Source organism: Cyprinus carpio, chromosome A2 (assembly GCF_018340385.1).
Source record: "Cyprinus carpio isolate SPL01 chromosome A2, ASM1834038v1, whole genome shotgun sequence".
Taxonomy (NCBI): Eukaryota; Metazoa; Chordata; class Actinopteri; order Cypriniformes; family Cyprinidae; genus Cyprinus; species Cyprinus carpio.
In genome coordinates, this window is record NC_056573.1 from 25,446,763 (window position 1) to 25,470,208 (window position 23,446).

Genomic DNA, 23,446 nt, shown 5'->3' on the forward strand with positions numbered 1-23,446 from the left:
TTTCGAGCCGGATAACTGGAAAGTGAATACAGTGAATTTGGCTGCCACAAAAGCAACTTCCACAGCCAATTTTCCTTTTCAGGAATAATAACATCTGGTTTAATGGCACAGATATTTGAAGGAAACTCTAGTGCCCTCTTGAGTGCTGAGGACTGTATCAACAAGACATGTTTGCGATGCTCTGGTCAAGCATTTATGCATTTGTATACGGTATTTTCTAGCCTAAATTATATCTAAACAGTTTCCCAGAACAGCCAAAGCCTTCATAACTGATATGTCTATTCACTTGTCCACCGCTGAACTGAAACAAAGCCACAGGCATACGATTCTCTTGCCAGCAGCGGGACAGATGACCACTCATCGGACACTTAAGGAGGTTTTTTTCTGGCCTGAGAAATGTGTTAATCTGTGTTTAGCATACAGGGCGAACAAAATACATGCAGGTTGGCAAGATCTAATAAATATACAAAGTTTGGCCTCCAAACCTCACTGACTGTGGTGAAGTGTGCTTGTCACGTGACTACCAATCCTAAAATGCCCGAACATCTCACGGATCACAGAGGTAGAGGTTCTTGAGGAAACGTCGAATACGAGACTTCTGGGACTGGCACATTTATAGATATGTGTAGCTGAAACGGTCGGCCTGCTGCTCGAAGCGTTTGCCTTGTGGCATGAAAAAAAAAGAAAAGAAAAGTGCAATGAGAACAATCAAGTTGCGCCGAATAACGCCCCTTCTACTTGCAAACCGCAGATTCAACAGAGCAACACATTCTCCTAGTGAGCAGAGACATAAACTCACCAGTCGCAGTAAACTAAGGTCCATTTGAACACTTTAGAGTAAGATATACGTCGAAATGATGGCGCTTTAGATGATTTAGTGCTCAGTTTGCTTTGTATCATTAGTTTCTTCAAATCTAAATCACTACGAACATCGAAGAAAACACTGCAGGATTTACAAAATGGTGTGGCGTTTCCAAACACCACTTAAACACTGAATTAAGTTTACAAATAACACATCCGGTTTTACATCCATCCAGAAAGTGTTTGGGACTTTGCTTCTCTAGCAGAGCGTCTGATGGCCGTGGCAAGTGATGGAACTGAGATGCATGGCAGCAAAAGTGATAAATAATGAATAATGCATGAGTATTTGGTGGAGTGGGTGCATTTGTGATCGCATTGTGATCTCCTGCTACCGAATCACACATTGAGCTGTGTCCAATCGTTCCTGGTTTTCATGTGGCGTGTTTTTCGTAGCCCTTGATGAAAATGAATGAAACATCACCTGTATAAAATATAGACTGTAAAAGAACCGTAGAACACTTTTTTTTCTATCTGTGCATCACATACACAATGAAGGAAACAAGCTGTGAATTTATAAAGAAATCGAAATGAAATCAGAATTGAAAGAAAAAGTCACTACTTGCAAGCATCGACCAAAAAGATCTTCAATCACAGATAAAAAGCTGTCTATTTTCATATGATACATTTCCTATGTTTGTTTTTAAATACTTCACCTAAACATCATTTGGAAATTTAACAAATAATAATAATAATAAAAAAAAAAATCTGTAGGAAAGTGAAAAGTGTGGTTAGGGAAAAATATTTATAGTACAATATATTGCGTTTTTTGGGGGAAAAAATTAAATAGAAAAAAAAAAGGCTGATAATTTTATCCATAACGGAGGTTTATACAGCAGTACAGACACTAGAGTCTCCTATTTCTGTCTCATAACATGGGAGTGCTTCAGATAGGAAAAGTGGAAACAATAGCATTCAAATTATCAACAACTTCAGATCTGGTCCATAAATTATATAAATAAAATGTTCTTTATTTAATAATTTTTTTCTTTCGCCAAAAAAATCATATTTAAATTTTTATCTTATATAACATTCACACTGTAAAGGATGCTGTCTGCCTATCTGTCTCCTGCGCTTTCCAAAGTCTGCTCTAGACTATTGCTCATCACGTCCGTCCTCCACACGTTACCGTCAGGTACAGCTATGTGTATATCATTTAACGTATTCATAGTGACCAAAAAAGAAAAATCAAAACAAAGAATCACAGTATCAATAATATTGTAATTCAGAAGAAAACCAACAGAACCGTACACAATTACGAAAAAGTGATTTTTTTCTTTTTTTGCCAAAGATAGTGTACCACAGACGTTTTGTACATAAGCAATAATGTGTATACGTATTTACAAATATAAATATACACAATCAATTAACTTCAGCGCATGAATGCTTTCCTATTCCCCCAACCTCGTCCTCCCGCGATCCCACCGGAACTCAAACGAAATTCTAGAAATTGTCGACTGGAAAAAGTTACGTTATGACCAAAAAAAAAAACTGCATAAACAAATGAAACCACTGATGATGTAACCTTCCTCTCTTCCATGTGGGAAGTCGTGGCCTAATGGTTAGAGAGTCGGACTCCCAATCGAAGGGTTGTGAGTTCGAGTCTCGGGCCGGCAGGAATTGTGTGGGTGGGGGAGTGCATGTACAGTTCCTCTCTCCACCTTCAATACCATGACTTAGGTGCCCTTGAGCAAGGCACCGAAACCCCCAACTGCTCCCCGGGCGCCGCAGCATAAATGGCTGCCCACTGCTCCGGGCATGTGTTCACAGTGTGTGTGTGTGTTCACTGCTCTGTGTGTGTGCACTTCGGATGGGTTAAATGCAGAGCACGAATTCTGAGTATGGGTCACCATACTTGGCTGAATGTCACGTCACTTTCACTTTCACTTTCACTTTCGTCACTTTCACTTTCACTTTCATAATGGATTGTGTGCATCCGTGCCGCTAGATGACGACGATACCCATCGTCTGCAGCCTGGATTGTGAATTAATAAAGTATCTGTTCATGAGCGGAAAATGATAACCACGCACTCCGAAACTACTTTTTAGATTGTGAAATTAGAAGGATAAAGCATAAAAACTAAGGGGGAAGGAAGCAATGCAATCATTTTCAACGTTAAATGTGGAAATCTGCGGAACAATACCTATCGTAAATGTATAATCCTGTTTTGCACACATTTAAAAATCCTTAACGTTGTCTCTTACCCATCATTAATTCGACTGCCGTTATAATTTACTTTATATTCGGTAGCAGTAGAAGTAGCTATAGTTACTTATCGTTAAAAAGTTTTTAAAATGATCATCTCAGCAATATACACAGATTTAATTAGTTTCATCTCTCCCTCGCGTGCTTTGTATCGGTTTGCTTATATAGGCATTCTTACACTATTTTCGTTCATTATAATTTTTTTTTTCGGATTTTTTTTGTCGTTTTTTTTTTTTTTTTTTTTTTTTTTTTCATTTGCATTTGCGATGCTCTCACATGAAGTTTACATTCATCGATGCGAGTTGAAGACTAGCCTCGCAGAGAGAATGATCTCTGCGAGTGAAAGGTTCTCCACACCATCAGTGGAACCCGCTGGAACCCACTGGATTCTAGAATCCGCCGGAATCCTCGGAATTCTAGAAGGATCCGTTTCAGAACTTCCGGCACCACAGCACTAGTCCATGTGTCCATGTACAAGTATGTAAATATGTTGTGATTTTTTATTTATTTTTTTGTCTTTTTGCAGGGCTGTGAAAACCAAATTTTTCCATTCATCCAGGCGGAATTCCAGAGGAACGCTCAGAGCAGATGACGTGATTGGAGCGAGTGATAGTACAAGACAAGGAACGTCACTTCCAGTTTTTCAGACCAGCATATCACACGTCATTCTCACCGTATGCTCCGTCAGTCCAACATTTCCATGCAATATGTGAACGCTGAAGTGGCTAGTAGGAGTCTAACGCCCTTTATTTATTTTTTTGGGGTGGTCAAATTTGATAAAAGGGAAAGAGGCCTTTGACAAGACCTGCCAGGGATGAGTGGACAGACTTTGGCAAACAAACAAAAAACAAACGATGAGCAGGACATGTCCGTTATGATTCCGCTGGACAGAAAGAGAAAAACTCTGGAAGCTGGGAAAGAGAAATCACAAGAACCGTGTGTTTCTGGAAGTGTACATGATGCATGTGTGTGTGTGTGTGGTGTGTGGACGTAGGTGTGCGCACGCTCTGTGGGTGCCTGATCTATGCTGATTCAAGTGTCGGATTCGTCGCACATCTCACACCAGGTTGTATTCCTTCAGGTTTAGTTGCAGGATGGTGTCTTTCACCGCTGCGAACACAAAGCGGATGTTCTCCGTGTCGGTGGCGCAGGTGAAATGCGAGTAGATGATCTTGTCGCTGTCGGGGTTCAGATCCACAAACATCTTCAAGATGAACTCCCGTGCAGCCTGGGCGTCCCTTTGGGGCCCTACAAAACAATGTGTACACTTCAGGAGACCTGAACCAGTTCATCCTTCCTATTCATTTACTCCACAAAAAAAAACTTTTCAGCATCATTACTCCAGTCTTCAGTGTCACATGAGCCTTCAGAAATCATTCTAATATGCTGATTTGCTGCTCAAGAAATATTTATTATTACATTGGGACTGTTTACATAAAACCAGTCTACATGGAAAACACTTTACGACAGGAGTCCAACATACCGTCGAATTCTGGGAAATAGTCGACCAGGTGGGAGTAGGTGATCTTCTCCTCCAGCAGATCCTTCTTGTTTAGGAAGAGGATGACAGAAGAGTTTTGGAACCATGGATATGTGATTATCGTCCTGAACAGAGCCTTGCTCTCCTCCATACGATTCTGAACACAAACACAAAGACTGGATCGTCATTTGTCAAAATGCAGATTGAAAAATAACTTGCTGACAAATAAAAACGTTTAGGTTTTAGGGCCTTGAGTCCAAAATTTGCAAAATGTTAATTATTTTACCAAAATAAGAGGCATCATACAAAATGCATGTTATATTTTTATTTAGTACTGACCTGAATAAGGTATTTTACATTTTAAAAAATTTTTTATTTATAGTATTTTACATATAAAAATTTGACATTGATTCAAAAGTTTTAATATGATTGATTCTTTTTAATTGATTCAATAGTTTTGTTACCTGGATGATCCACAGATGTTTTTTTTTTCTTTTTTTTTTTATGATAGTTGTTCATGAGTCCCTTATTTGGCCTAAACTGTTTGCATGAACTACCACAAAAAAAAAATAAAAAATAAAAAATAATAATAATAATAAAATAAAAAACAAATAAAAATGCTGTGGATCATCCAGGTACCAACACAACTTTTGAATGGGGTCATTTTAAACTAGTATTTTCTCTTGTGGACCATATGTAAACATCTTTTATGTGAAATATCTTATTCAGGCCAGTAAAAAATAAAAAAAATAACATCCATTTTGTATGATCCCTCTTATTTTGGTAAAATAATTAACATTTTGCAGATACTCCAAAGTCCTTCAAGTTAGATTTTATATTTTAATTCAATTTTTAATACATTTTTATTTCCAACGATCTACTGATATTTTAATTTATTTACTTTTTATGATTGTTTTTAAATCCCTACTAAGGAAGCACTTTCAGCTACTACTGTGTATGAATTGTGCTTTATAAATAAACTGAAAAAGTGAAAAAGTATGCAGTGTGCAATTATGAATAGTTCAAACTATCAACACTGTTGTCAAATTACCACCAGAAAATACATTAAAAACTACAAGACCACCACAGAAGGGTACAGATAAACACATCTATAGTAAATGAGTTGCTTACCTCGTTGTCCGATTCGACCAGAACCTGATCGTACTCGCTCAGAGCCACCAGGAACATGATGGACGTCACATTCTCAAAACAGTGGATCCACTTCCTGCGCTCTGACCTCTGACCCCCTACATCAACCATCCTGAAAGACAAAGAGAGCGAGCGTTTGCATTATTGATTTGTTACTGACTTTATATACATTAATAATTCATGCTCATACTGTGCACAGTATGCAGATCTTCTGTATGCATGAAAAGACGTGTTAAAATGCACAGTAAACAACCAGAACGTGCTGCATGGAGCACTGTATCCCATAATGCAATGACATTACAGTCTCATGTGCGCTGAATGCACTAAAAGTGATATCAAACACTTGAACTCCTTTTTGAAACATTATTATATGCAAGTCAAGACATTTTAAAGCATATTTGAATTAAAAAAGCAAATTAACTATATTCATCGCTGAGATAACACCTGGGTTGATTGAATCTACAATATAGTGAGGCCATGTGACAGCAGCATAGTATAGTACTGTTTGTTTATCATTGAATAATGCATACTTTTTTAACATATCAAAAAAAATATTAAGCAATATACAGTATGTATACTTACGGTATACAATGTACATCATAGTATGCACTATGCAAACATTTAATTTTGAACAAAATCACTTTATGCATACTGTGCAGTATATACTGTATATTATTATAATTTGTTTTAACATATTTGATATATATATATATATATATACGTTGCAGGTTAAATCCAGCCAGTCCAGAAATCATCTTCCAAATAAAAATATTTTTAATGCAATTTAATGCAATGCAGATTTGTTAAAAATCTAGGCAATCTGCAAACTTTGGTAATACATTATTTTAAGGTGTTCTTGTTACACGTTACGTGTACTTACTATTATAATATCAATTAATTATGCATAACATGCAAGTAGCCCTAAGCCAAACCTTAATCCTAACCCTAACCATACAGTAAGTACATGTTGTTAATTAATATTACTCAGTACTTAAATGTATAATTACACTATATCAAGGACACCTTAAAACCTTAAAATAAAGTGTAACCCTTTTTTAATTAAAAAAAAAAAATAGTACAGTACTGTATATTTACCATGGCATAATGCATACTTTTTCAGTTTTACATGCCATTTTAAAAATGGTAGGCAATATACATTAGATGTATACTTACAGTATACTGCATACAATGTAGTATGAATAGTATAAATGTTTCGAATAGTATGTCCACATTACATGTGTAAATAAAAACATTTTTAATGTAATCAAATGAAATTTTCAATTTTGCGTAAAATGTTTTTATGTGAACACCTGTCAGTCCAATCACATAATGGGTCAATAAAGATAAATGTGGAAATGTGCATCCTATACACAATATGCATACTGCATAAAGAGTAGAGGTAGTATTTTAGAGCATGCTTTTCTGAACATATTCGAAGTCCTAGATTTCAGACACATGGTAAATGTGTGCATCCAGAACTGGGGCTGATTTTGGATTTATACGGCGCCCCCTAGTGGAGTCAGAGCTCCAGTCCTGAGCCAGCAGTTCACAGAGGGGCCTTTGATAAATGAAGCCCTCTAGGATTGGCTGCCCAAAATAAAGCTCCTTCAGATAGAAAGCGTCCTCATTTCCTTCAGCCAGGGGCTCGCTGACCTACTTCTGAACATACACATGCTCTTTAATGTAGGACGAGTCTCCACATTCACGTCGCACTTAGCGAACTTTGGCAGGAGGACAGACAGAGAGAGAGAGAGTGAGAGAGAGATGTAAAAAGATAGAGAGTTTAACTTTTCAGGGAAGCTTGACGCAAGGTGCGTGAGGGTTTAAGACAGTTTTACAGAGATTAAGAAAACCACAGAGCTGATGGTAATCATTTATGGAGTCAGTATGGTAGAAATAATCTCTTGTGTGTTTTGATGAATTTTCATATCATCACACACATAGGAACAATTCCAAAACACATCGTAAATCTCATCAGCATCTCTTCACATGCACGTTTAAACGTGTTGTCGCACTGTATAAATGTGTGCAACTACAGTAATTTTGTCATTAAACTTCAATAATTAAGCCTCATGCACACCGATTATTGCGTGTGCTTATCACCAGTGTTTTGAGACGTTTTTTTTAAGGGTCTTGTGTGTTCATACCCAAGCGATTTTCGCTGATGATGAGCCGAGTGAACGTGTAAATTCGCTCCCTGACGTTAGATGGCGCTTAATGAAAAACAGAAACATTCCGGTACACATCGAATCCTATTTGATCTGCAATTCCTCTACATAATAACTCCCTCTTATCAAGATTTTTGTAGTCGCTGTCGCATTTGTCATAAAGCCCTTTGTGTTCATACTAGGGCTGGGCGATACATAAAAAAAAAAAAAATTTATCTCGATATTGTCAAAAATGTAGCTATATTCGATATATATCTCGATATGTTTGCATTTGCATTTAAATAATAAAAAAAAAAAACATGATTTTCTTTTTCCCTTTAAAAAAATCTAGACCAAGTGATCACTTACTGCTTTTTATTAAATGAACACATGTAGGCCTATATGTAACTGAAGTAGTGCAAAACAAGTACAGGAAGTGCATTATGTCAACTTTTTTAGTGCATGCAATTCACAATTTAAACTATGCAACTGGGGGAAATAATTAAGCTGGGATAAGTATTTTATTAAAAAAAATTTTTTTAGCTAAGAACACAAGTCTGTTAACTGTCTGCGGTTTTAAGAGAAGCTTTGTGGCATGAAACTATGTTCCCACTGACACTAAAAACCCTCTTAGATAGGGAGCTAGTTGCTGAAGCACATAGCTATTTCTTATATATATATATCTTATATATAAAAAACATTTTTTTCCTAGTTTTGTCTTCACAGGCCACACCTTGGGTAATGAATATTAACTTTATATGATATTCACCTGCAATGATTATTCATTTATTCAGCAGATGCTTTTATCCATAGCAGGCAATAACACACAAAGTGCTACCAATAAAAAATTTCAAATATCATCTAGAAATCTGATTTGCTTAAAGGCAGAAGTTGGTAAATGCTAACCATGGTGGGATTACCATTTACCACTTGTGCATCCGTTTAACCACAGCGACCAGATGACACAGACTTCAGCTTGGAGTCATTTAAACTGCGACCATGAAAAAAAGAAACTTCTTTAAAACATAATGAACGTCTTTTAATAAGCAAGGGGTTTCTATGTCCCTGCGCTCACTACAGTTCAAAGGAAATGAATACTTTTACCAAGCAAAGCTGCATTAAACTGATCAAAAATTACAGTGAAGTCATTTATAATGTTACAAAAGATTTACTTTTCAAATAAATGATGTTCTTTTGAACTTTCAATACATCAAAAGATACTGGGGAAAAAGGTTTTCAATAAAATATGAACAAATATTAAAAACATTAAATATAAGCACAAGTGTTTTTAACGCTGATAATAATAAAAATGTTTTCAAAAGCGAAACAAATTATATTAGAAATTATATCAGCATATTAGAATGATTTCTGAAGGATCATGTGACGCTGAAGACTGGAGTAATGATGCTGAAAATTAAGCATTGCATCATAGGAATAAATTACATTATTAAAATATATTCAAATAGAAAACACGTATTTTAAATTGTAATAATATTTCACAATATTACAGTTTTTACTATATTTTTGAACAAATAAATGCAGCATTGATGAGCATTTCTTTCAATATCATTGAAAAACCCTCTGTCAGTGCTTCTCTCTCAAGAGAAAATTTGAAACTATTTTGTGAGTTTTTATGGCTCAATAAAGACAAATAATAATATTAATAATAATAAAAAAATCAACAGAAGTGCAGCAAAGACAACTTTGACTGATGTGGGGTGCGACTGCATCTTTGTAGGTCACACACTAGAAAGTTGCTTCAGCTCGGGAAAATATTAATAACTCTCCTCCATGGATGTATTCTCAATGCTAACCTACATTCAGTGCAAAGTTCCTAAATTTCAAACGGAAGCTGATGAATAATTGGTCCGTGTCCTCTACCTGAAAATGATGCTTTGGAGGTCGAACGGGTATTCAATAATCCCTGTGGTCGGGATTCGAACCCTCAGAACATCCTGCTGAGTGGGAAGGTAGGAGGGCTCGGCAATACGATCCAGATCAGATAGATAGCTACAGAAAGACAAGGAGAGAGAGATGAAGACATCATTAACCCCTTTATATCACAAGCTGGTGGTTTGGTAAGGAATGTTTCCAGCAGTATTCAGAAGATGTCCCCGTTAGCAGATCTCAGAGGATCTCTATTATGCTGTCTTGTGAGACAATCTGAACAAACACAATGGCTAAATAGGGAAGACAAATGTTATGTGTGTCTGGTCAAACTTATTTTCATAATGTACAATGCATACGGTCTAATATTTCTGAAACAGTATGCTGTATGTAATGATAAATCTCTTTATTGTCTTATTTGAACTGAATGTCGAATGAGAAGGAAAACACCACGAAACCTGCCAACAACTTATCCAAAATCAAAAGAAATTAGAAATTATATTCTGGATAAAGAATATTAAGATGTTTTTAGAACAATAAAGATTTTATTGCATTGTGACATTACTTTCATGCAATTAAAATTACAATTCTTCCTAGAATAAGGAAATTAGTGTTAGTAATTTTTTTTTACGTTACATTTTATTAGTCATTCTTACTTTTTATTGCACAAACAAAACATCATAATTTTCCTCAACTGCATTTGCTGAATTTAACATGCAATAAGCATACTGTGCATTGCATACTATGCAGTAGTCTGGCTACAATGTTGTCACATGACCTCATTACGTTGCATGTTTAATTCAGCAAATGCTGTCAAAATCTTAAAAAAAAAAAAAATTTAAATGAGATGTGTCCATATGCATCCCTGACCGTTGTTTTAGCAATTAAACTACAATATATATCGCAGTCATCAACCTAATAAATAAGCAAATGCTTTTGTAGAACATCCCATCTTCTCATATGAAGAGCTGGAAAAGTCTGAAAAGTTCCTGTAAATGAACTTGTTCAAAAAATTCATTTCAATACCTTTGGATTTTGTAGGAAGACATTTAGTCAAATTCTGTAGTTTCTCACTGCCGTTGACACAGATTAATTATACATTTGTATGAATAAAGAGTCAGTTTATCAAATGTTGATTATTTGTTGAATTTGTGTCAGTCTGTTTAATTGACTGCGGTCACCCAGATATTCCTACTGTACTGATGTGACCTGTATTACCCCAACAAACCAGCAGGGGGTGTGATTCAAATGATGCCAATGATTCTTGAACCGACTCCAGGCTTCATACATCTGTGTGTATTAATGTGGTGAAATTCGCACTGCCTCTATATTATATTGGGCCAGTAAAAGAAATAGGACAAGACTGACTGCCGCCAAACACTTCAATTAGATCATCAGAGAGGCATGGACACAACCTCATTGACAAAAAGAAAACTATGAAACAATAAAACACAGTCTATAAGACATGAACTGATTTGTATGAGTTGCACAAGCTCAAAGGCATATTAAGTTTCTTTTCCAGACTTAAAAACATCTTGGGTATTGGTTAGCAAAAATGACAATTTGTTTACTTGCCCTCCTGTCTTTTCATATCTGTTTAAATTATTTATTTCGTGGAACAACTGAGGAGAACGTTTTAAGAATTGTATTTGTCATTTACAATGAATAGGAACACCAGCTTTCAAGCTCTAAACAGGACACAACTGCATCATAAAATTAGTCTATATGACTCATGTGCTATATTGTAAATCTTCTGAAGTCACATGACAGCGTTGTGTGAGTTATTAACTGAAAATTGTTCTCGTTCAGAGTTCATAAGAAATAGCGTTGTGCGACTGAGAATTTAAAATGACCTTATAAAATCTGATTTTTTTTTTTCACCTTGCAAATTCACTCTGAATGACTCATTCATTAATCAGACTAAATCTAAAAGTCAAGAATTAAAGACTGAATTTGACTGATTACAAGTTCAAATTTCATCATACGAATTGAGTTGACTAGAGTACAAGAGTCAAATCAAACTTCTGCAAGCCGGAAAGCCTCAGTTCTCATTTATTGTAATTGCATGGGGGAAAAATGACCTTTAGTGTTCCATGAAAGAAATAAAGTCATACAAGTTTGGAATGATGTGAAAATGAGTAAAAATTGAAAAAAATTCCAGAAATGTTTTACAATGAATAAAATAACATTCAACACTAATCACTTACAATATCACCAGAAGCACATATTAGGAAAGTAAATGGGGACATTTTTGATTCCATTTAGATTGTAAGCATGCACAAAAGTATATATATATATAATTGCTAGAGAATTTGACTGTTTAAAAACACTATAAATAATCATACTCTATTCAATAAAAAAATGATGACGGATATACTCACTATTTTGTGGAGTCTGACAGCTGGTACTCTCTGCGTCTGTCGTAGGCCTCTTGAATGCCTGGATCTGTCCACAGCATCTTAATGGCACTAATGTAGGGCTGGTTGAATGACGACACCTTCTCAATGTCCACCTCCTTCACCAGCATGGCGTTTGCCTGCAGCCCGGAGCAGACGAACAGTTTAAGGTAAAAGTAATGGAGAAAACTTGATAACATACAGCAGTGTAGATGTGCAATACTCGATCTAACCTATTTTAAACATACTCTGATCCTTCTCCATTTATTATGGAGCTTCTCTTTAATCTTAATCTTTCTAAAAATGTAGAGGAGTTGGTTTCTTCATGGGAACAGATTTGTAGAAATTTAGCATTCCATCACTTGTGCCACAATGGATGCTCATCAGTGAATGGGTGCCGTCAGAATGAGAGTCCAAACAGCTGATAAAAACATCACAATAATCCACAAGTAATCCACAGCACTCCAGTCCATCAGGCCATCACTTCACAATCTTGTGAAGGAAGAAATTGTGTTTGTAAGAAACAAGTCCATCAAGACGTTTTTAACTTCGGACTGTTGCTTCCAGCTAAGTCCATAATCCATAATAACACTTCCTCCAGTGAAAAAGTCCATCCCCTGTTGTCCTCTCATGTCAAAATAAACCCACATAATTGTTTAGCTTATAAATGAATCCTGATCTGTGCAGATTTCTCTCCTGAATCAGACGAGACAACCTTTTCCACTGAAGAAAGCAACATTATGGATAGAGGAGGTATTTTAGTCAGAAGCAACGATTTGAAGTTAAAAACATCTTAATGATGGATTTGTTTCTTACCAACATGCAGCTTTTCGCTTCACAAGAATTGAACTGACAAACATTAATTGACAAACTGGAGTGGTGTGGATTACTTGATGTTTTTATCAGCTGTTTGGACTCTAATTCTGACGGCACCCATTCACTGCAGAGCATCCATTGCTGAGCATGTGATGTTATGCTTCATTTCTCATATCTCAAAAACAACAAAAACTTCCTTTATGATTTCTTTTTGATTAAGGTGTGAAACATGACCTAGACATGTTTTCATCAGTTTCACCCTGTCTTACTTAAAACACTCAACATGAACCATTCTCACCTTGTTCTGCTCATACTTGTAGCCGATTTTCAGGGTCTCGGTGGCACGGATCATGGACTGCATGGAGGTGAAGATGTTCTGGTACACCAGTTTGGTGAATCCGCGTTTGTCCTCGTCTGTGTATCCGGTGCCATGGATGATACGCATCTGTTTGATGAACGTACTCTTGCCGCTCTCACCCGTGCCTAGAGCAGAGGGAAAGGTCAAAGGTCAGGTCTCTTTATCTAGGATCAAGTCCATCGGTACAGCATCCTTCATTCATGATCATCTGTTCACATGTGCGGTTTGGTCACAGTGTGAGAGCAAATCAGGACACTTGGAAATGATTTAATTAAACAACAACAAAAACTCATTCAACTGAAGGAAAAGAGCCACTTCTAATTAATGAGAGCAAATACGTGCCTGTGCGATGTTAGCTGCAGATCCTTTTTCAAACAGAAAAATGGCATGGCTCACTTCAGTGTGAGTTTATGGGATTTATTTTACTTGTTTAATTTGTGACCAGCACACTTCTTGGTTCGTTTTATGCTCTCTTTGGTTAAATCAGCATTTCCCAAATGGGGGTCTGCGAACACTTGGGGGTTCATAGAGGAACTGGATGGGGCAACACAATAAACCAAAATGAAATAGAAATCACAATATAATTAAGTGTATCAATTCACAGTAAATGCTTCATCTTTGTATGCAATATGAATTTAAAACGCATTTTGGGAATGCAATGTGAACTAGGTTATTTACACATTTCCAGAATTTTACCAATATTTAGCCAAAATAAAAGCATGAGGGTTTGAATGATTGAAAATGAAGAATTTTAGACATAAATATTGGTAAATTGTAGTGTTAATTAATTGTTTATAATTATCAAATATTCTTTTTTTTATTTTACAGTTCAACTGTAATTTACAACAGTAATATATTTATGTCTTATTAAATATTTAACCATGAAATTTGACTATTAACCAACAACAGAGAACCATGACTATGCAAATATGCTGTTAGAAATATATAAAGGGGGAACTTTATATATTTGACATATAAGAGGTTCAGCTGACAAAAAACTTTGGTAACCTCTGGGCTACATTAATTCAATGCATTTTAATCTAAAAAAAAAAAAATCTAAACAATGTTGACTGTCTTTGAAGCCTAGTGTACATGCTGAACTTCAAAAGGGTTTGTATGATCTGTCACACATGAACTCGCCCACACACAAACACACACGCACACACACACAAACACACACACACACGCGCAGTCTGCCCTCATACTGAAACGCAGACTGAAGTCAACATGAAATGACGCTCACATTTGAATTCTACAACATTTCCAAGTGCAACAGGATATTCAAGGAGAAAAGAGGCAGGAAGTTCTTTAAAACAGCATGAATCACTTTAAAGAGCCCAATAAACAAAACATGCATTAAGAAAGTAGATTGTAGTAGGTTGACTGTTCCCATCTACACTACCATCTAAACAAAATAAAGGTTCTTTATTGGCATCTATGGTTCTATGAGGAACCTTCAATGTCCAAACAACCTTTTAATTTCACAGAAGGTTCTTTATAGAGAAAAAAGGTTGTTTAGATTACTAAACAAGACTAAGAAAAAGAAAAAAAAAAAATTCTAAGAACTGTTCTCTGAAACGTTCTTTGTGGAACCAAAAACCGCTTTACGGTGGTATCGCTGTGAGTGTAAAGCGGCTTCTCCCAAACTGTAGCCACAATAGAAGGAGGTGAAACCCTTTGTGTAGGTTTTCTAAAGAGCTACACCTCTTACACTGGAAACACAAACCTATCGAGTGACACCGACCATATCAAAAGATGCCGTTTTTAAAAAAAATTTCAAACTACAAACCTCTCAAACAAAACATCCCCTCACTTCCTGTGTTTCACACACAATTAAGCTCTTTCTCCTTCCCTCTCTCGTTACATAACACTCCCGTTTTGCTTCTCAGTTCAGCTGAGTGAGGATTTCAAAGGAAGGCTGCTTTTTTAGAATGAGAGGAGTCCTTCATCCCCTCTGTGTCTGCAGGAAGTGAACCGATCAGCGAGGGGGCACGAGCCTATCTGTACAAATAAAGCCAAATCCTACTCAGTTTTTGGAAAAATGTCGAGGCTCCGAGGAATGTAAATGTGGGGCAACAGTTAAAGCTGCTTTGAGCAATATCAATGCTACTTGCGGCACAAAATCTACTAGATTTTTCTGTCACTTTTATTGTCCACCAGGTAATGACAAGCACCACTTCCAAAAGGTTTTCCAAACATTTTCCCTATTTGCAACTTTTGAGTTGTTCACAATATTTTGCAACCCCAACTACCAATTTTCCAATATGAAATAAGCAACAGTTAGCATTTTTACACACCCATTTGCTTTTTACATTGCACAAATATTATATTTTGTTTCTTAAAAGACATTGCTGGTCATGTCATAACTTTCACTTAATGGAGCACTTTATCTTATAAAAGAGCAACAAACATTCTCTTTCAACAAAAAAAGGCTGCATTTACTGTGCAGGGTCAACCTATTACGCTTATATTTTCATGTTCTGATATTTGTTGCTTTTTAGCTGGGGGGAAAAAACTTTATATGAATTAGGGATGTTACCACATACAATATTTAAAATATATTTTTAGAAATCCCCTGGAAGTTTCATGACATTGGGCAAAGTGCTTGAAATGTCCAATTATACTATAAACCAGTCATCCCCAATATACATAGACATTTCTTATTAATATATAATTAAATACAATCATTTTGAATTTAATTAAATAAATAAATAATAATTTAATTATATTATTTTAATATAAATAATTGTTTTATTTTAATTAACTGGTGCCACTGAATGGCACAATGGCAATTATACATACACCAATTGTCTAAAATTGTTTAAACCTTTTTGTCTAAGATTTACATAATTCTTACAAATTTAAGAAGTGCAGAATGATTGTGTGTCATTGTTTCATGACACACACACACACAAAAAAATACAGTTCTGTGCATTAGGCTTTTACAGTGTAAACGCAGACAAATGACAATTCTATACTTGCATATTTAAAACACTTAAATAGGTAAATACAACACAGAGAAGGTTGTTTGATAAAAGAAAACATTAAAGTGCAGTTACTGCCCTTACAAAAATAAATGTGCATTTCACAGTCACACAGGTCAAATTCAACTGTCTCTCTGCAGACATCAAGAACCAAATACAAAACTAGAGAAATAAGGTTTATTGATCTTTTAGGAGAAGCAAAATGAATGTTATTTTTCTCTTTTCTCTTAGTGTATTCATGCATTAAACACACTGACTGTATAGCAGGTCCAAAATGGAAACACATTAAGACGTGATGCATTAAACAAGTGAGGTGACAACACCCAAGGTTTAACCAAGAGAGAAGATAAAAGTACACATTGGTGTTCCAAAGCAAAACGAAGAGTTCAACCCGAGCTGGTTTTTAATGGGTCAGTGCTGATTACGTTATGACAAGACTGAATCTCTGGAGAGTGCATGAGCTTCATATCAAACAGGTCAAACTTTGTTTCCTTCCCATGCTAAACAGATGCTAATCCAACTGCATCAAATTACAGTACCTGTGCATCGAACAAAACTCATATGCAACCCGCAAAACAAGGGGTGACAACAAGGCCTAATTGTTTTATGTTTCAACCAAGCAACATGCCACAATGTTTCTAACTAGATATTTGCACAAAAGCAGAAAAGATGGTTTTGTTGCTCGCACAACCAGGAAATATCCTCAACGCTGAAAGCATGTGAAAAGGGGATTTTCCCGATCACAAAAAACATCCAAATATAGGGATGCATTAATGCCAAGAGACTCCTGGCTTATTATAGGATGTCCATCAAAACAAACCCTAAAGCCTATTTGGGGAAGAGATAGATGAGATTGGGCTCTAATGACCCATGATTCATTTCAGGTAGAAGGGAATTTTCTAGAAATGTCTGATATTGAATAAATCTGTTGTAGCTCTCAAAAGAATCTAGTGAGTATGTGACTCACTCTCGTCTCTGTCCTGTCCAACAACCCCCAAAAGACAGATAAATAAATCCAAACTTGCTTCTCCAAGACAGTAATGAGATTAAATGGAGACTTTTGCTGAAGTCTCCTGCTTCTAAGATGTTTAACCTGTCAAGAGAGACCCCAGAAATCTCACGTCTTCTTTAGAGTTTCAGAAGAGAACTCAACAATGTCTCAAACTGTGCTCAGATCTGCCAAAATACCAAGGTCTCCAATCAAAAGCCAGAGATCTCAATAGGATCAGCATTCCTCATCAAAGCTACTATCTACATTATTACAAATCAATAATTGTCTCATTCAGCTACTGTCCATTAAATTTTAAATCTGTAAGAATAATGTTTAAAGTTATTTGGATGTTATGGGAAAAATCTTAAAGACAAACATCCGGCATTGTTGCACAAACTCTTCTATACCTCTATGAATGTGTGAATGAAAGTTTCATAACAAATATTTGCAATGCTTTAAAGGGAAAACAATCTGCATTCAAAGTGCCAGTCATTTGGTTGCTATAGTAACAATGCCTCCCTCTTGTTTGCTATAGTTCAGTTTCGGTCACAGAAATGCTACACGCATCAGCATCTCTCTGGGCTGGATCTCTCGTGAATGAGTTTTTGCTGTAGGAAGAATCTGAAAAAACACTTGCTGCAGTATAATGTGAAATTTGGCACTATCACATTTCAGTTTTTTAGTTAATCAGTCAGCTACCTGCCAAGCTGGATGCCTTTGTCCATATTAGGAATTTCCTGGAACGTCATCAGTTCTATTACTTCTGTGATGCACATGTGGAGTTTCTGCCCTCTGGCTTCCAGTATGAATGAAACAGACATTACATGTGTTTATAGCACTCAATAATGGCTAATCCATCGTATTTTGGATAAAAATAGGAAAAAAATAATACTTCTCTCAAAAGAAATTTATAGTAGACACATTTTTTGGTAATTTGCGAGCGGCAACCTCGCACTCTCTCTCGTGAAGCCAATAAGGAATTGACTAAAACTGCAATTCATCGACTGGCCGCTTGAGGCTGGCTGCAAAAGGGAGTCAGTCCCATAGACTCCCCATGTTAAAATGCCCAACTTTACAGCAGAAAAAAACATGTTTACAGCCTGGTGCAAAAAATTATTTTTGTCTATATAGCTAATTTTGCCATCATGACAACTGTGAGGTGGGTGAATTTTTTTATAACTCATCCATTTAAATTATATTAAGCCTTAAAGTTCTGCATAATTAAGGGTGTGGCCACGTGAGTAACGGTTGGACTGCCGCTGCTGACAATGTCGTCGTGCTAGGTGGGCGTGGCTTCAGCAGCCAGCTCGCGCCTTTTTGCCCATTTTCGATTATACGGGAGAGTCGTGCGGTGATGCGCTGCCAAGATGGCGACGGCCCGCTCTGCACACTTTGAGCTTCAAAACCGCTCTTCAGGAGTCTATGGGTGACGTCACGGACACTACGTCCATATTTTTATACAGTCTATGGTAATTTGTTTAAAAATCCCATTTTAAATTGCATTTTCCCAAACCATAAGAACCGAACTGAACTGAAAACCATGGTAAAAAAACCGAGGTACGTATTTAACTGTGATAGATAAATAGAGGCTTTGATCAGTGGCTTATTGACACAGACTAATCGTTGACTTGAAGCGTGGTGATTTTAGATGTGACCTCAGGCCATTATGACACCGAACGTCCTGTATTTCTGTCTCTTGCAGCGCTGTTTTCGTTCACATCAAATTAAATATGGCGTTTCCTCCGACTGAGCTCTAAACGCACTCATTCATTCATGAAGAAAGTGGATCCTCCTCCAAACCCTTCCCAGACGTGCAAAGGAAAAGAAACAGAATAATTTAAAACATCTGATTTATTTCTCGTGACCCTGTCACAAGATTACAACACCCCCCAACATACACTCCACCCTTCCAGCAGCCGGCAGTTGTTATCTCCGTCCTCTCATTCTGCTTTGTGTACGAGGACAGACAGACGCTCCTCTTAAATCAGTCGTTTAGCTCCTCTGAACAGCCGGCCCTCCTCCTCATCCAGTATTAGGCATATTCATAACTCAAATGTTTCTCTATGCTATTTTTTGAAGCAACCTAGAAATAAGGAAGCAGCTATTATAGTCTCCAGCCGGTACAGTGCAGGCCTGCGGTCATGTTTCAGGTTCAGCTCCCTTACAAAACCCAACACAGGACCCGTCGACTAGACAACTGGCTCTGTTGGAGGAGAACTAGGGAGCGAAAGAGTAGGTTTGTACTTTTTATGGGGGAAAGAAAAGTACCACTATAACAGAGAAAAAAAACGTCAATGGAAGCAGATACATGACTTCTGAGTTGACTAATCAATTTTGTAAATTTACTCACCCCAGTGACAGTGAGTGGTGAATTACACAGCACCATAAAAGTAGTTCATAAAACTTGTGTAACTAAACCTCTAGTCTTCTAAAGCCATACAAATCTTAAGCAATTGCTAAAACCTGGTCTTAAACCAGAACCAAAAACTGCTTATGTCAGAGGCCAATGGACAAGAATACTAACAATATAAGTTCCAAAACAATGACTCAGTCTGCATCAGCTGACTCTCAACAAAACTAGATAGCATAAAACTATCACTCCCACTATAATAAAAGCTGCTTACACTGGAAGCACATAGAGCAATGCATTAGACTGCACATTTGGTTTTCTCAAGTTAATTTATTTTCCCTGTATGACCAAAATGAATGATTTAATATTTATTTAACTTGTGACACTGAAGACAAGAAAATTCGGCTTTAATGTCACAAGAATAAAATACATTTATAGAACACAGTTATTTTAAATGACTGGAATCATTTTCAAAAATAATCGTTATTTTAAACTATTTTCATCCTCTTTAACGATCATCATTTCAGAGTCAAATTAATCAGGGAAAAATTACTAAATCTGAACTGAACAGCATCCCAAAACCACTTGCCAATTCTCAGGCCCAACAATTACTCCAAGAACAGTGGAAATAGGAGCGCAGTTTGGGATGTAGGATATGGCGGCACCTCGGGCTACAGCCCAGCATGAGTGGCCCGTATAACACCAGAGACACTGGAAGCAGTTGAGTGTGCGAGCCAGAAAAGTCACTCTAATCTAGGCTACAACTGTCCCTCAAGTCCTGCAGGAGTCTCATTCAGAGACCGGCCTGAAACCGTGTGGCTATGTGTGTGTGTGGTGGGGGGAGCACCACGTGGGTGGACAGAGCCGAGAAACTGTGTTGTTGCCGTAGCAACAGGCCAACCCCCCCCCCCCCGCTGCAAACCACCATGTCAATCCCTGAGTGTACATATAAAACAAATGCACTTGCATCGTATCACCCCACTGCAGTCAAGCAAGGAGATGATGCTGGGAAGAGGAGGAGATAGAAACAAAAAAATGAGGTAAAAAAACACTCCAAACCTGGGGTCAAACAGCAAATGTGGCTTCGTTTTAATAAAGTATTTCCTGCTTTCAGCAGAATGAAGCTATCGGACCGCACAACAGGCTGCACCCACTTCCACTGCGCTCCCTCCTCCATATGTTACACTGACCCTACGGTCAGCGCAGGTTTGAATCACTGCAGACACCCAGACCGTGAGGGGGAAGTGAGTGACGCGGCTGCTCCTGGAAAGCATGCAAATCTAGCCAGTAGGCCATTTGCAGCGAGTCGTAACCGCAGTGAGCTGTTTGAGATGTGTGTATCAGATAAACAGCAACCACAGAATTTGCATGGGCGGTAGAGATTACCTTCTGAGGTTTACATGATTCAAAAAGGAAGTGCTGGTTATTTTATTTGACTACGTGAAATCGAATAGCACCAGGTGCAATGAACTTTCTCCCAAAGGCCAACGAGTCTCACAGCTTGACCCATAAACATGGATTAAAACAGGCTGCAGTGGATCTTATTCTGCAGAGATGTAATATTGAATGCCACATGACTGAAACGGTACAGCCAACTAAACACTTCAAGTATGTCTTTTTAACACAAAAAATTACATGGAACAAAACAGAAATATGGGCTGCTGATTTGTTACCAATATTGAGTTATCCATCAGGCTAACATAGAAAATAATAATAATAAACACCAAATCTGGATCCATCTGAAGGATCATGTGACACTGAAGACTGGAGTAATGATACGGAAAATTCATTCTTACCCTCGCAGGAATACATTTTATTTTAAAATATTCAAATAGAAAACAGTTATTTTAAACTGTAATAATATTTCACAATTTTTTCCCGTATTTTTTATCAAATAAATGCAGCAATGGTGAGCCTAAGCGGCGTCTTAAAAGGTATAAAAATATTATTTTTTAAACATGAATTCTATTTAATAATATAATTAATGTGCATGCATCAGTAATTGAGATTTATCTGCTCCACCTGCACAATTTTAAACAATGATTTACCAGTTTTACCTGTGTTTTACATATTTAAAGTATAAAGATTAAAAGCATTACCTACAAACTGGATGGCCATAAGCTGTTTAAGTTCATTCTAATACTACCATTAACTTACAGCGGGTTGCAACAATTACTTTTTTGGTTGCAAAAACTACACTTTTAATGTGTGGTATAGCACTAAATAATGTTAAATAAAGATGTAATGTAACAGAGACCATAAGAGACAAATGCTATTTTACTGAAAGTAGAAACGAGACGATTTTAAACCCTCTAAACTTCAACATACTTCAGACACTTGATTACGTGCTTCATGAACAGAGAGACGGCAAACTAACAAGTACAAACAATCATCTCTAGAATCACATGACCACTGTCAAACTCCATAACAAAACAAAATTCAAGGAGTGCAAAACAAAACACAAATAATATCTAAAGAAAATGTTAGAATGTCAGGCGGACACTGTCCACAAACACGTCTCGGTTGCTTTTTAACAGGTTATTAGTGGAACCGAAGACTCTTTTTTACTGGCCTTAAAAAGTCCTCATTTTGGAGCCGTCTGTCATCTCTCAAAAGTATGCTGTCCCTCACACTAGTTGCCTTACGATTCCTAGTTAAAGCAGCCATCTAGATGGAATGTAATGTTAATGAATGGCTACTTGTAGACTGGTAGCGTCGCCTCCTGTTCCTTCTGTGTTCTTTATAAGTGACGGAGGGAAATGCTGAAAACCAGGGACACTCCATGCCTCAATGCTACTACAGCAAAACAGGAAATGCTGCAGGGACAGAGCCAATAACAATTAAAGAAGTCTTTTCCTTCTATAAAGAAAACAAACAGTAACTGACAAAAAAAACAAAACAAAGAAAACAATGAATCGATGCTTCATTCTTCAAGACGACAATGTAAAAGCATTATCAACAAGAGATGTGGTAAAAAAAAAAAAAACAAAAAAAAAAGATTGCTTGTCTGTACTAGTTAAAACTGTTCTGGTGCTGGTCTAGCTGATGGACCGGCAAAACTAAGATGTTTGGCTTACCTGTAAACATATCTAAACATCCTTAAAAAAAAAAAAAAAAAAAAAAAAAAAAAAAAAAAGACTCATTTACTTAAGAATCTGAATTTTGTAGTCTTATTTTCAGAGAACTCTAACATAATTTAGTGATCTGTGTGCAAAAAAAAAAAATGATTCCAACGGGGTAAGAAAAACCACTTTATTCAAAGGGAAAACAAGTTTATTTTTCCAACCCCGCTGGCAAATGGTTTCTGCATTTTGGTTGTTCTGCTTCTCAAGTTGTCTTGTTAAAAATGTCATATTTACTTGAAAACAAGACAAAAATACTGAAGCAAAAGATATTTTCCATGCACCAACATTCAACGCTGGAGATCAGCATCTAAAACACAACATATGCTGGTAAACAGCAGAATTTAGCAAAATTCAGAATTGGCTCCTTTCACTTCATAAATGTGAATTTAAATTGAACTGCCCACAACACACAGGAAGTTAAATTAGAATGACAGGAAGAGGACTATACTGAACTGTAGAAATTCAAAGAAACTGAACGGGTAATGCATTCTCAGAAAGCGAAGTGTTCTTCAACTATGAAACAGCAAAGTGAATTTATTAAATATAAACAAAAATTTTATAGGTGAGACTTCCATCCATCAACCTTTTTAAACTTTTCTTCAGCCCAAGATTTTATCAAGCCAACAAATGAAAATTCTGCATCTTGTTTTCTACCTCAATTCAAAATCAAAATCAGAAATTGAACTGGAAAAGCCAATC

At 36.7% G+C, this 23,446-nt stretch overlaps 1 protein-coding gene across 3 annotated transcripts in view; it reads right to left on the bottom strand.

Annotated features, from left to right (window-relative positions):
- Positions 1–3,318: 3,318 nt before the first annotated feature.
- LOC109105347 (guanine nucleotide-binding protein subunit alpha-11) overlaps positions 3,319–23,446 on the bottom strand; it is a 30,886-nt gene continuing 10,758 nt past the window's right edge. For all 3 annotated transcript variants that reach the window (XM_042712469.1, XM_042712473.1, XM_042712479.1), the window contains exons 2-7: positions 13,238–13,422; positions 12,109–12,263; positions 9,722–9,850; positions 5,676–5,805; positions 4,548–4,701; positions 3,319–4,312 (exon numbers count right to left, since the gene is read on the bottom strand). In XM_042712469.1, the coding sequence (XP_042568403.1) occupies positions 4,122–4,312; positions 4,548–4,701; positions 5,676–5,805; positions 9,722–9,850; positions 12,109–12,263; positions 13,238–13,422 (944 nt within the window). In that variant the 3' untranslated portion in view covers positions 3,319–4,121. The remainder of the gene's footprint in view (positions 4,313–4,547; positions 4,702–5,675; positions 5,806–9,721; positions 9,851–12,108; positions 12,264–13,237; positions 13,423–23,446) is intronic.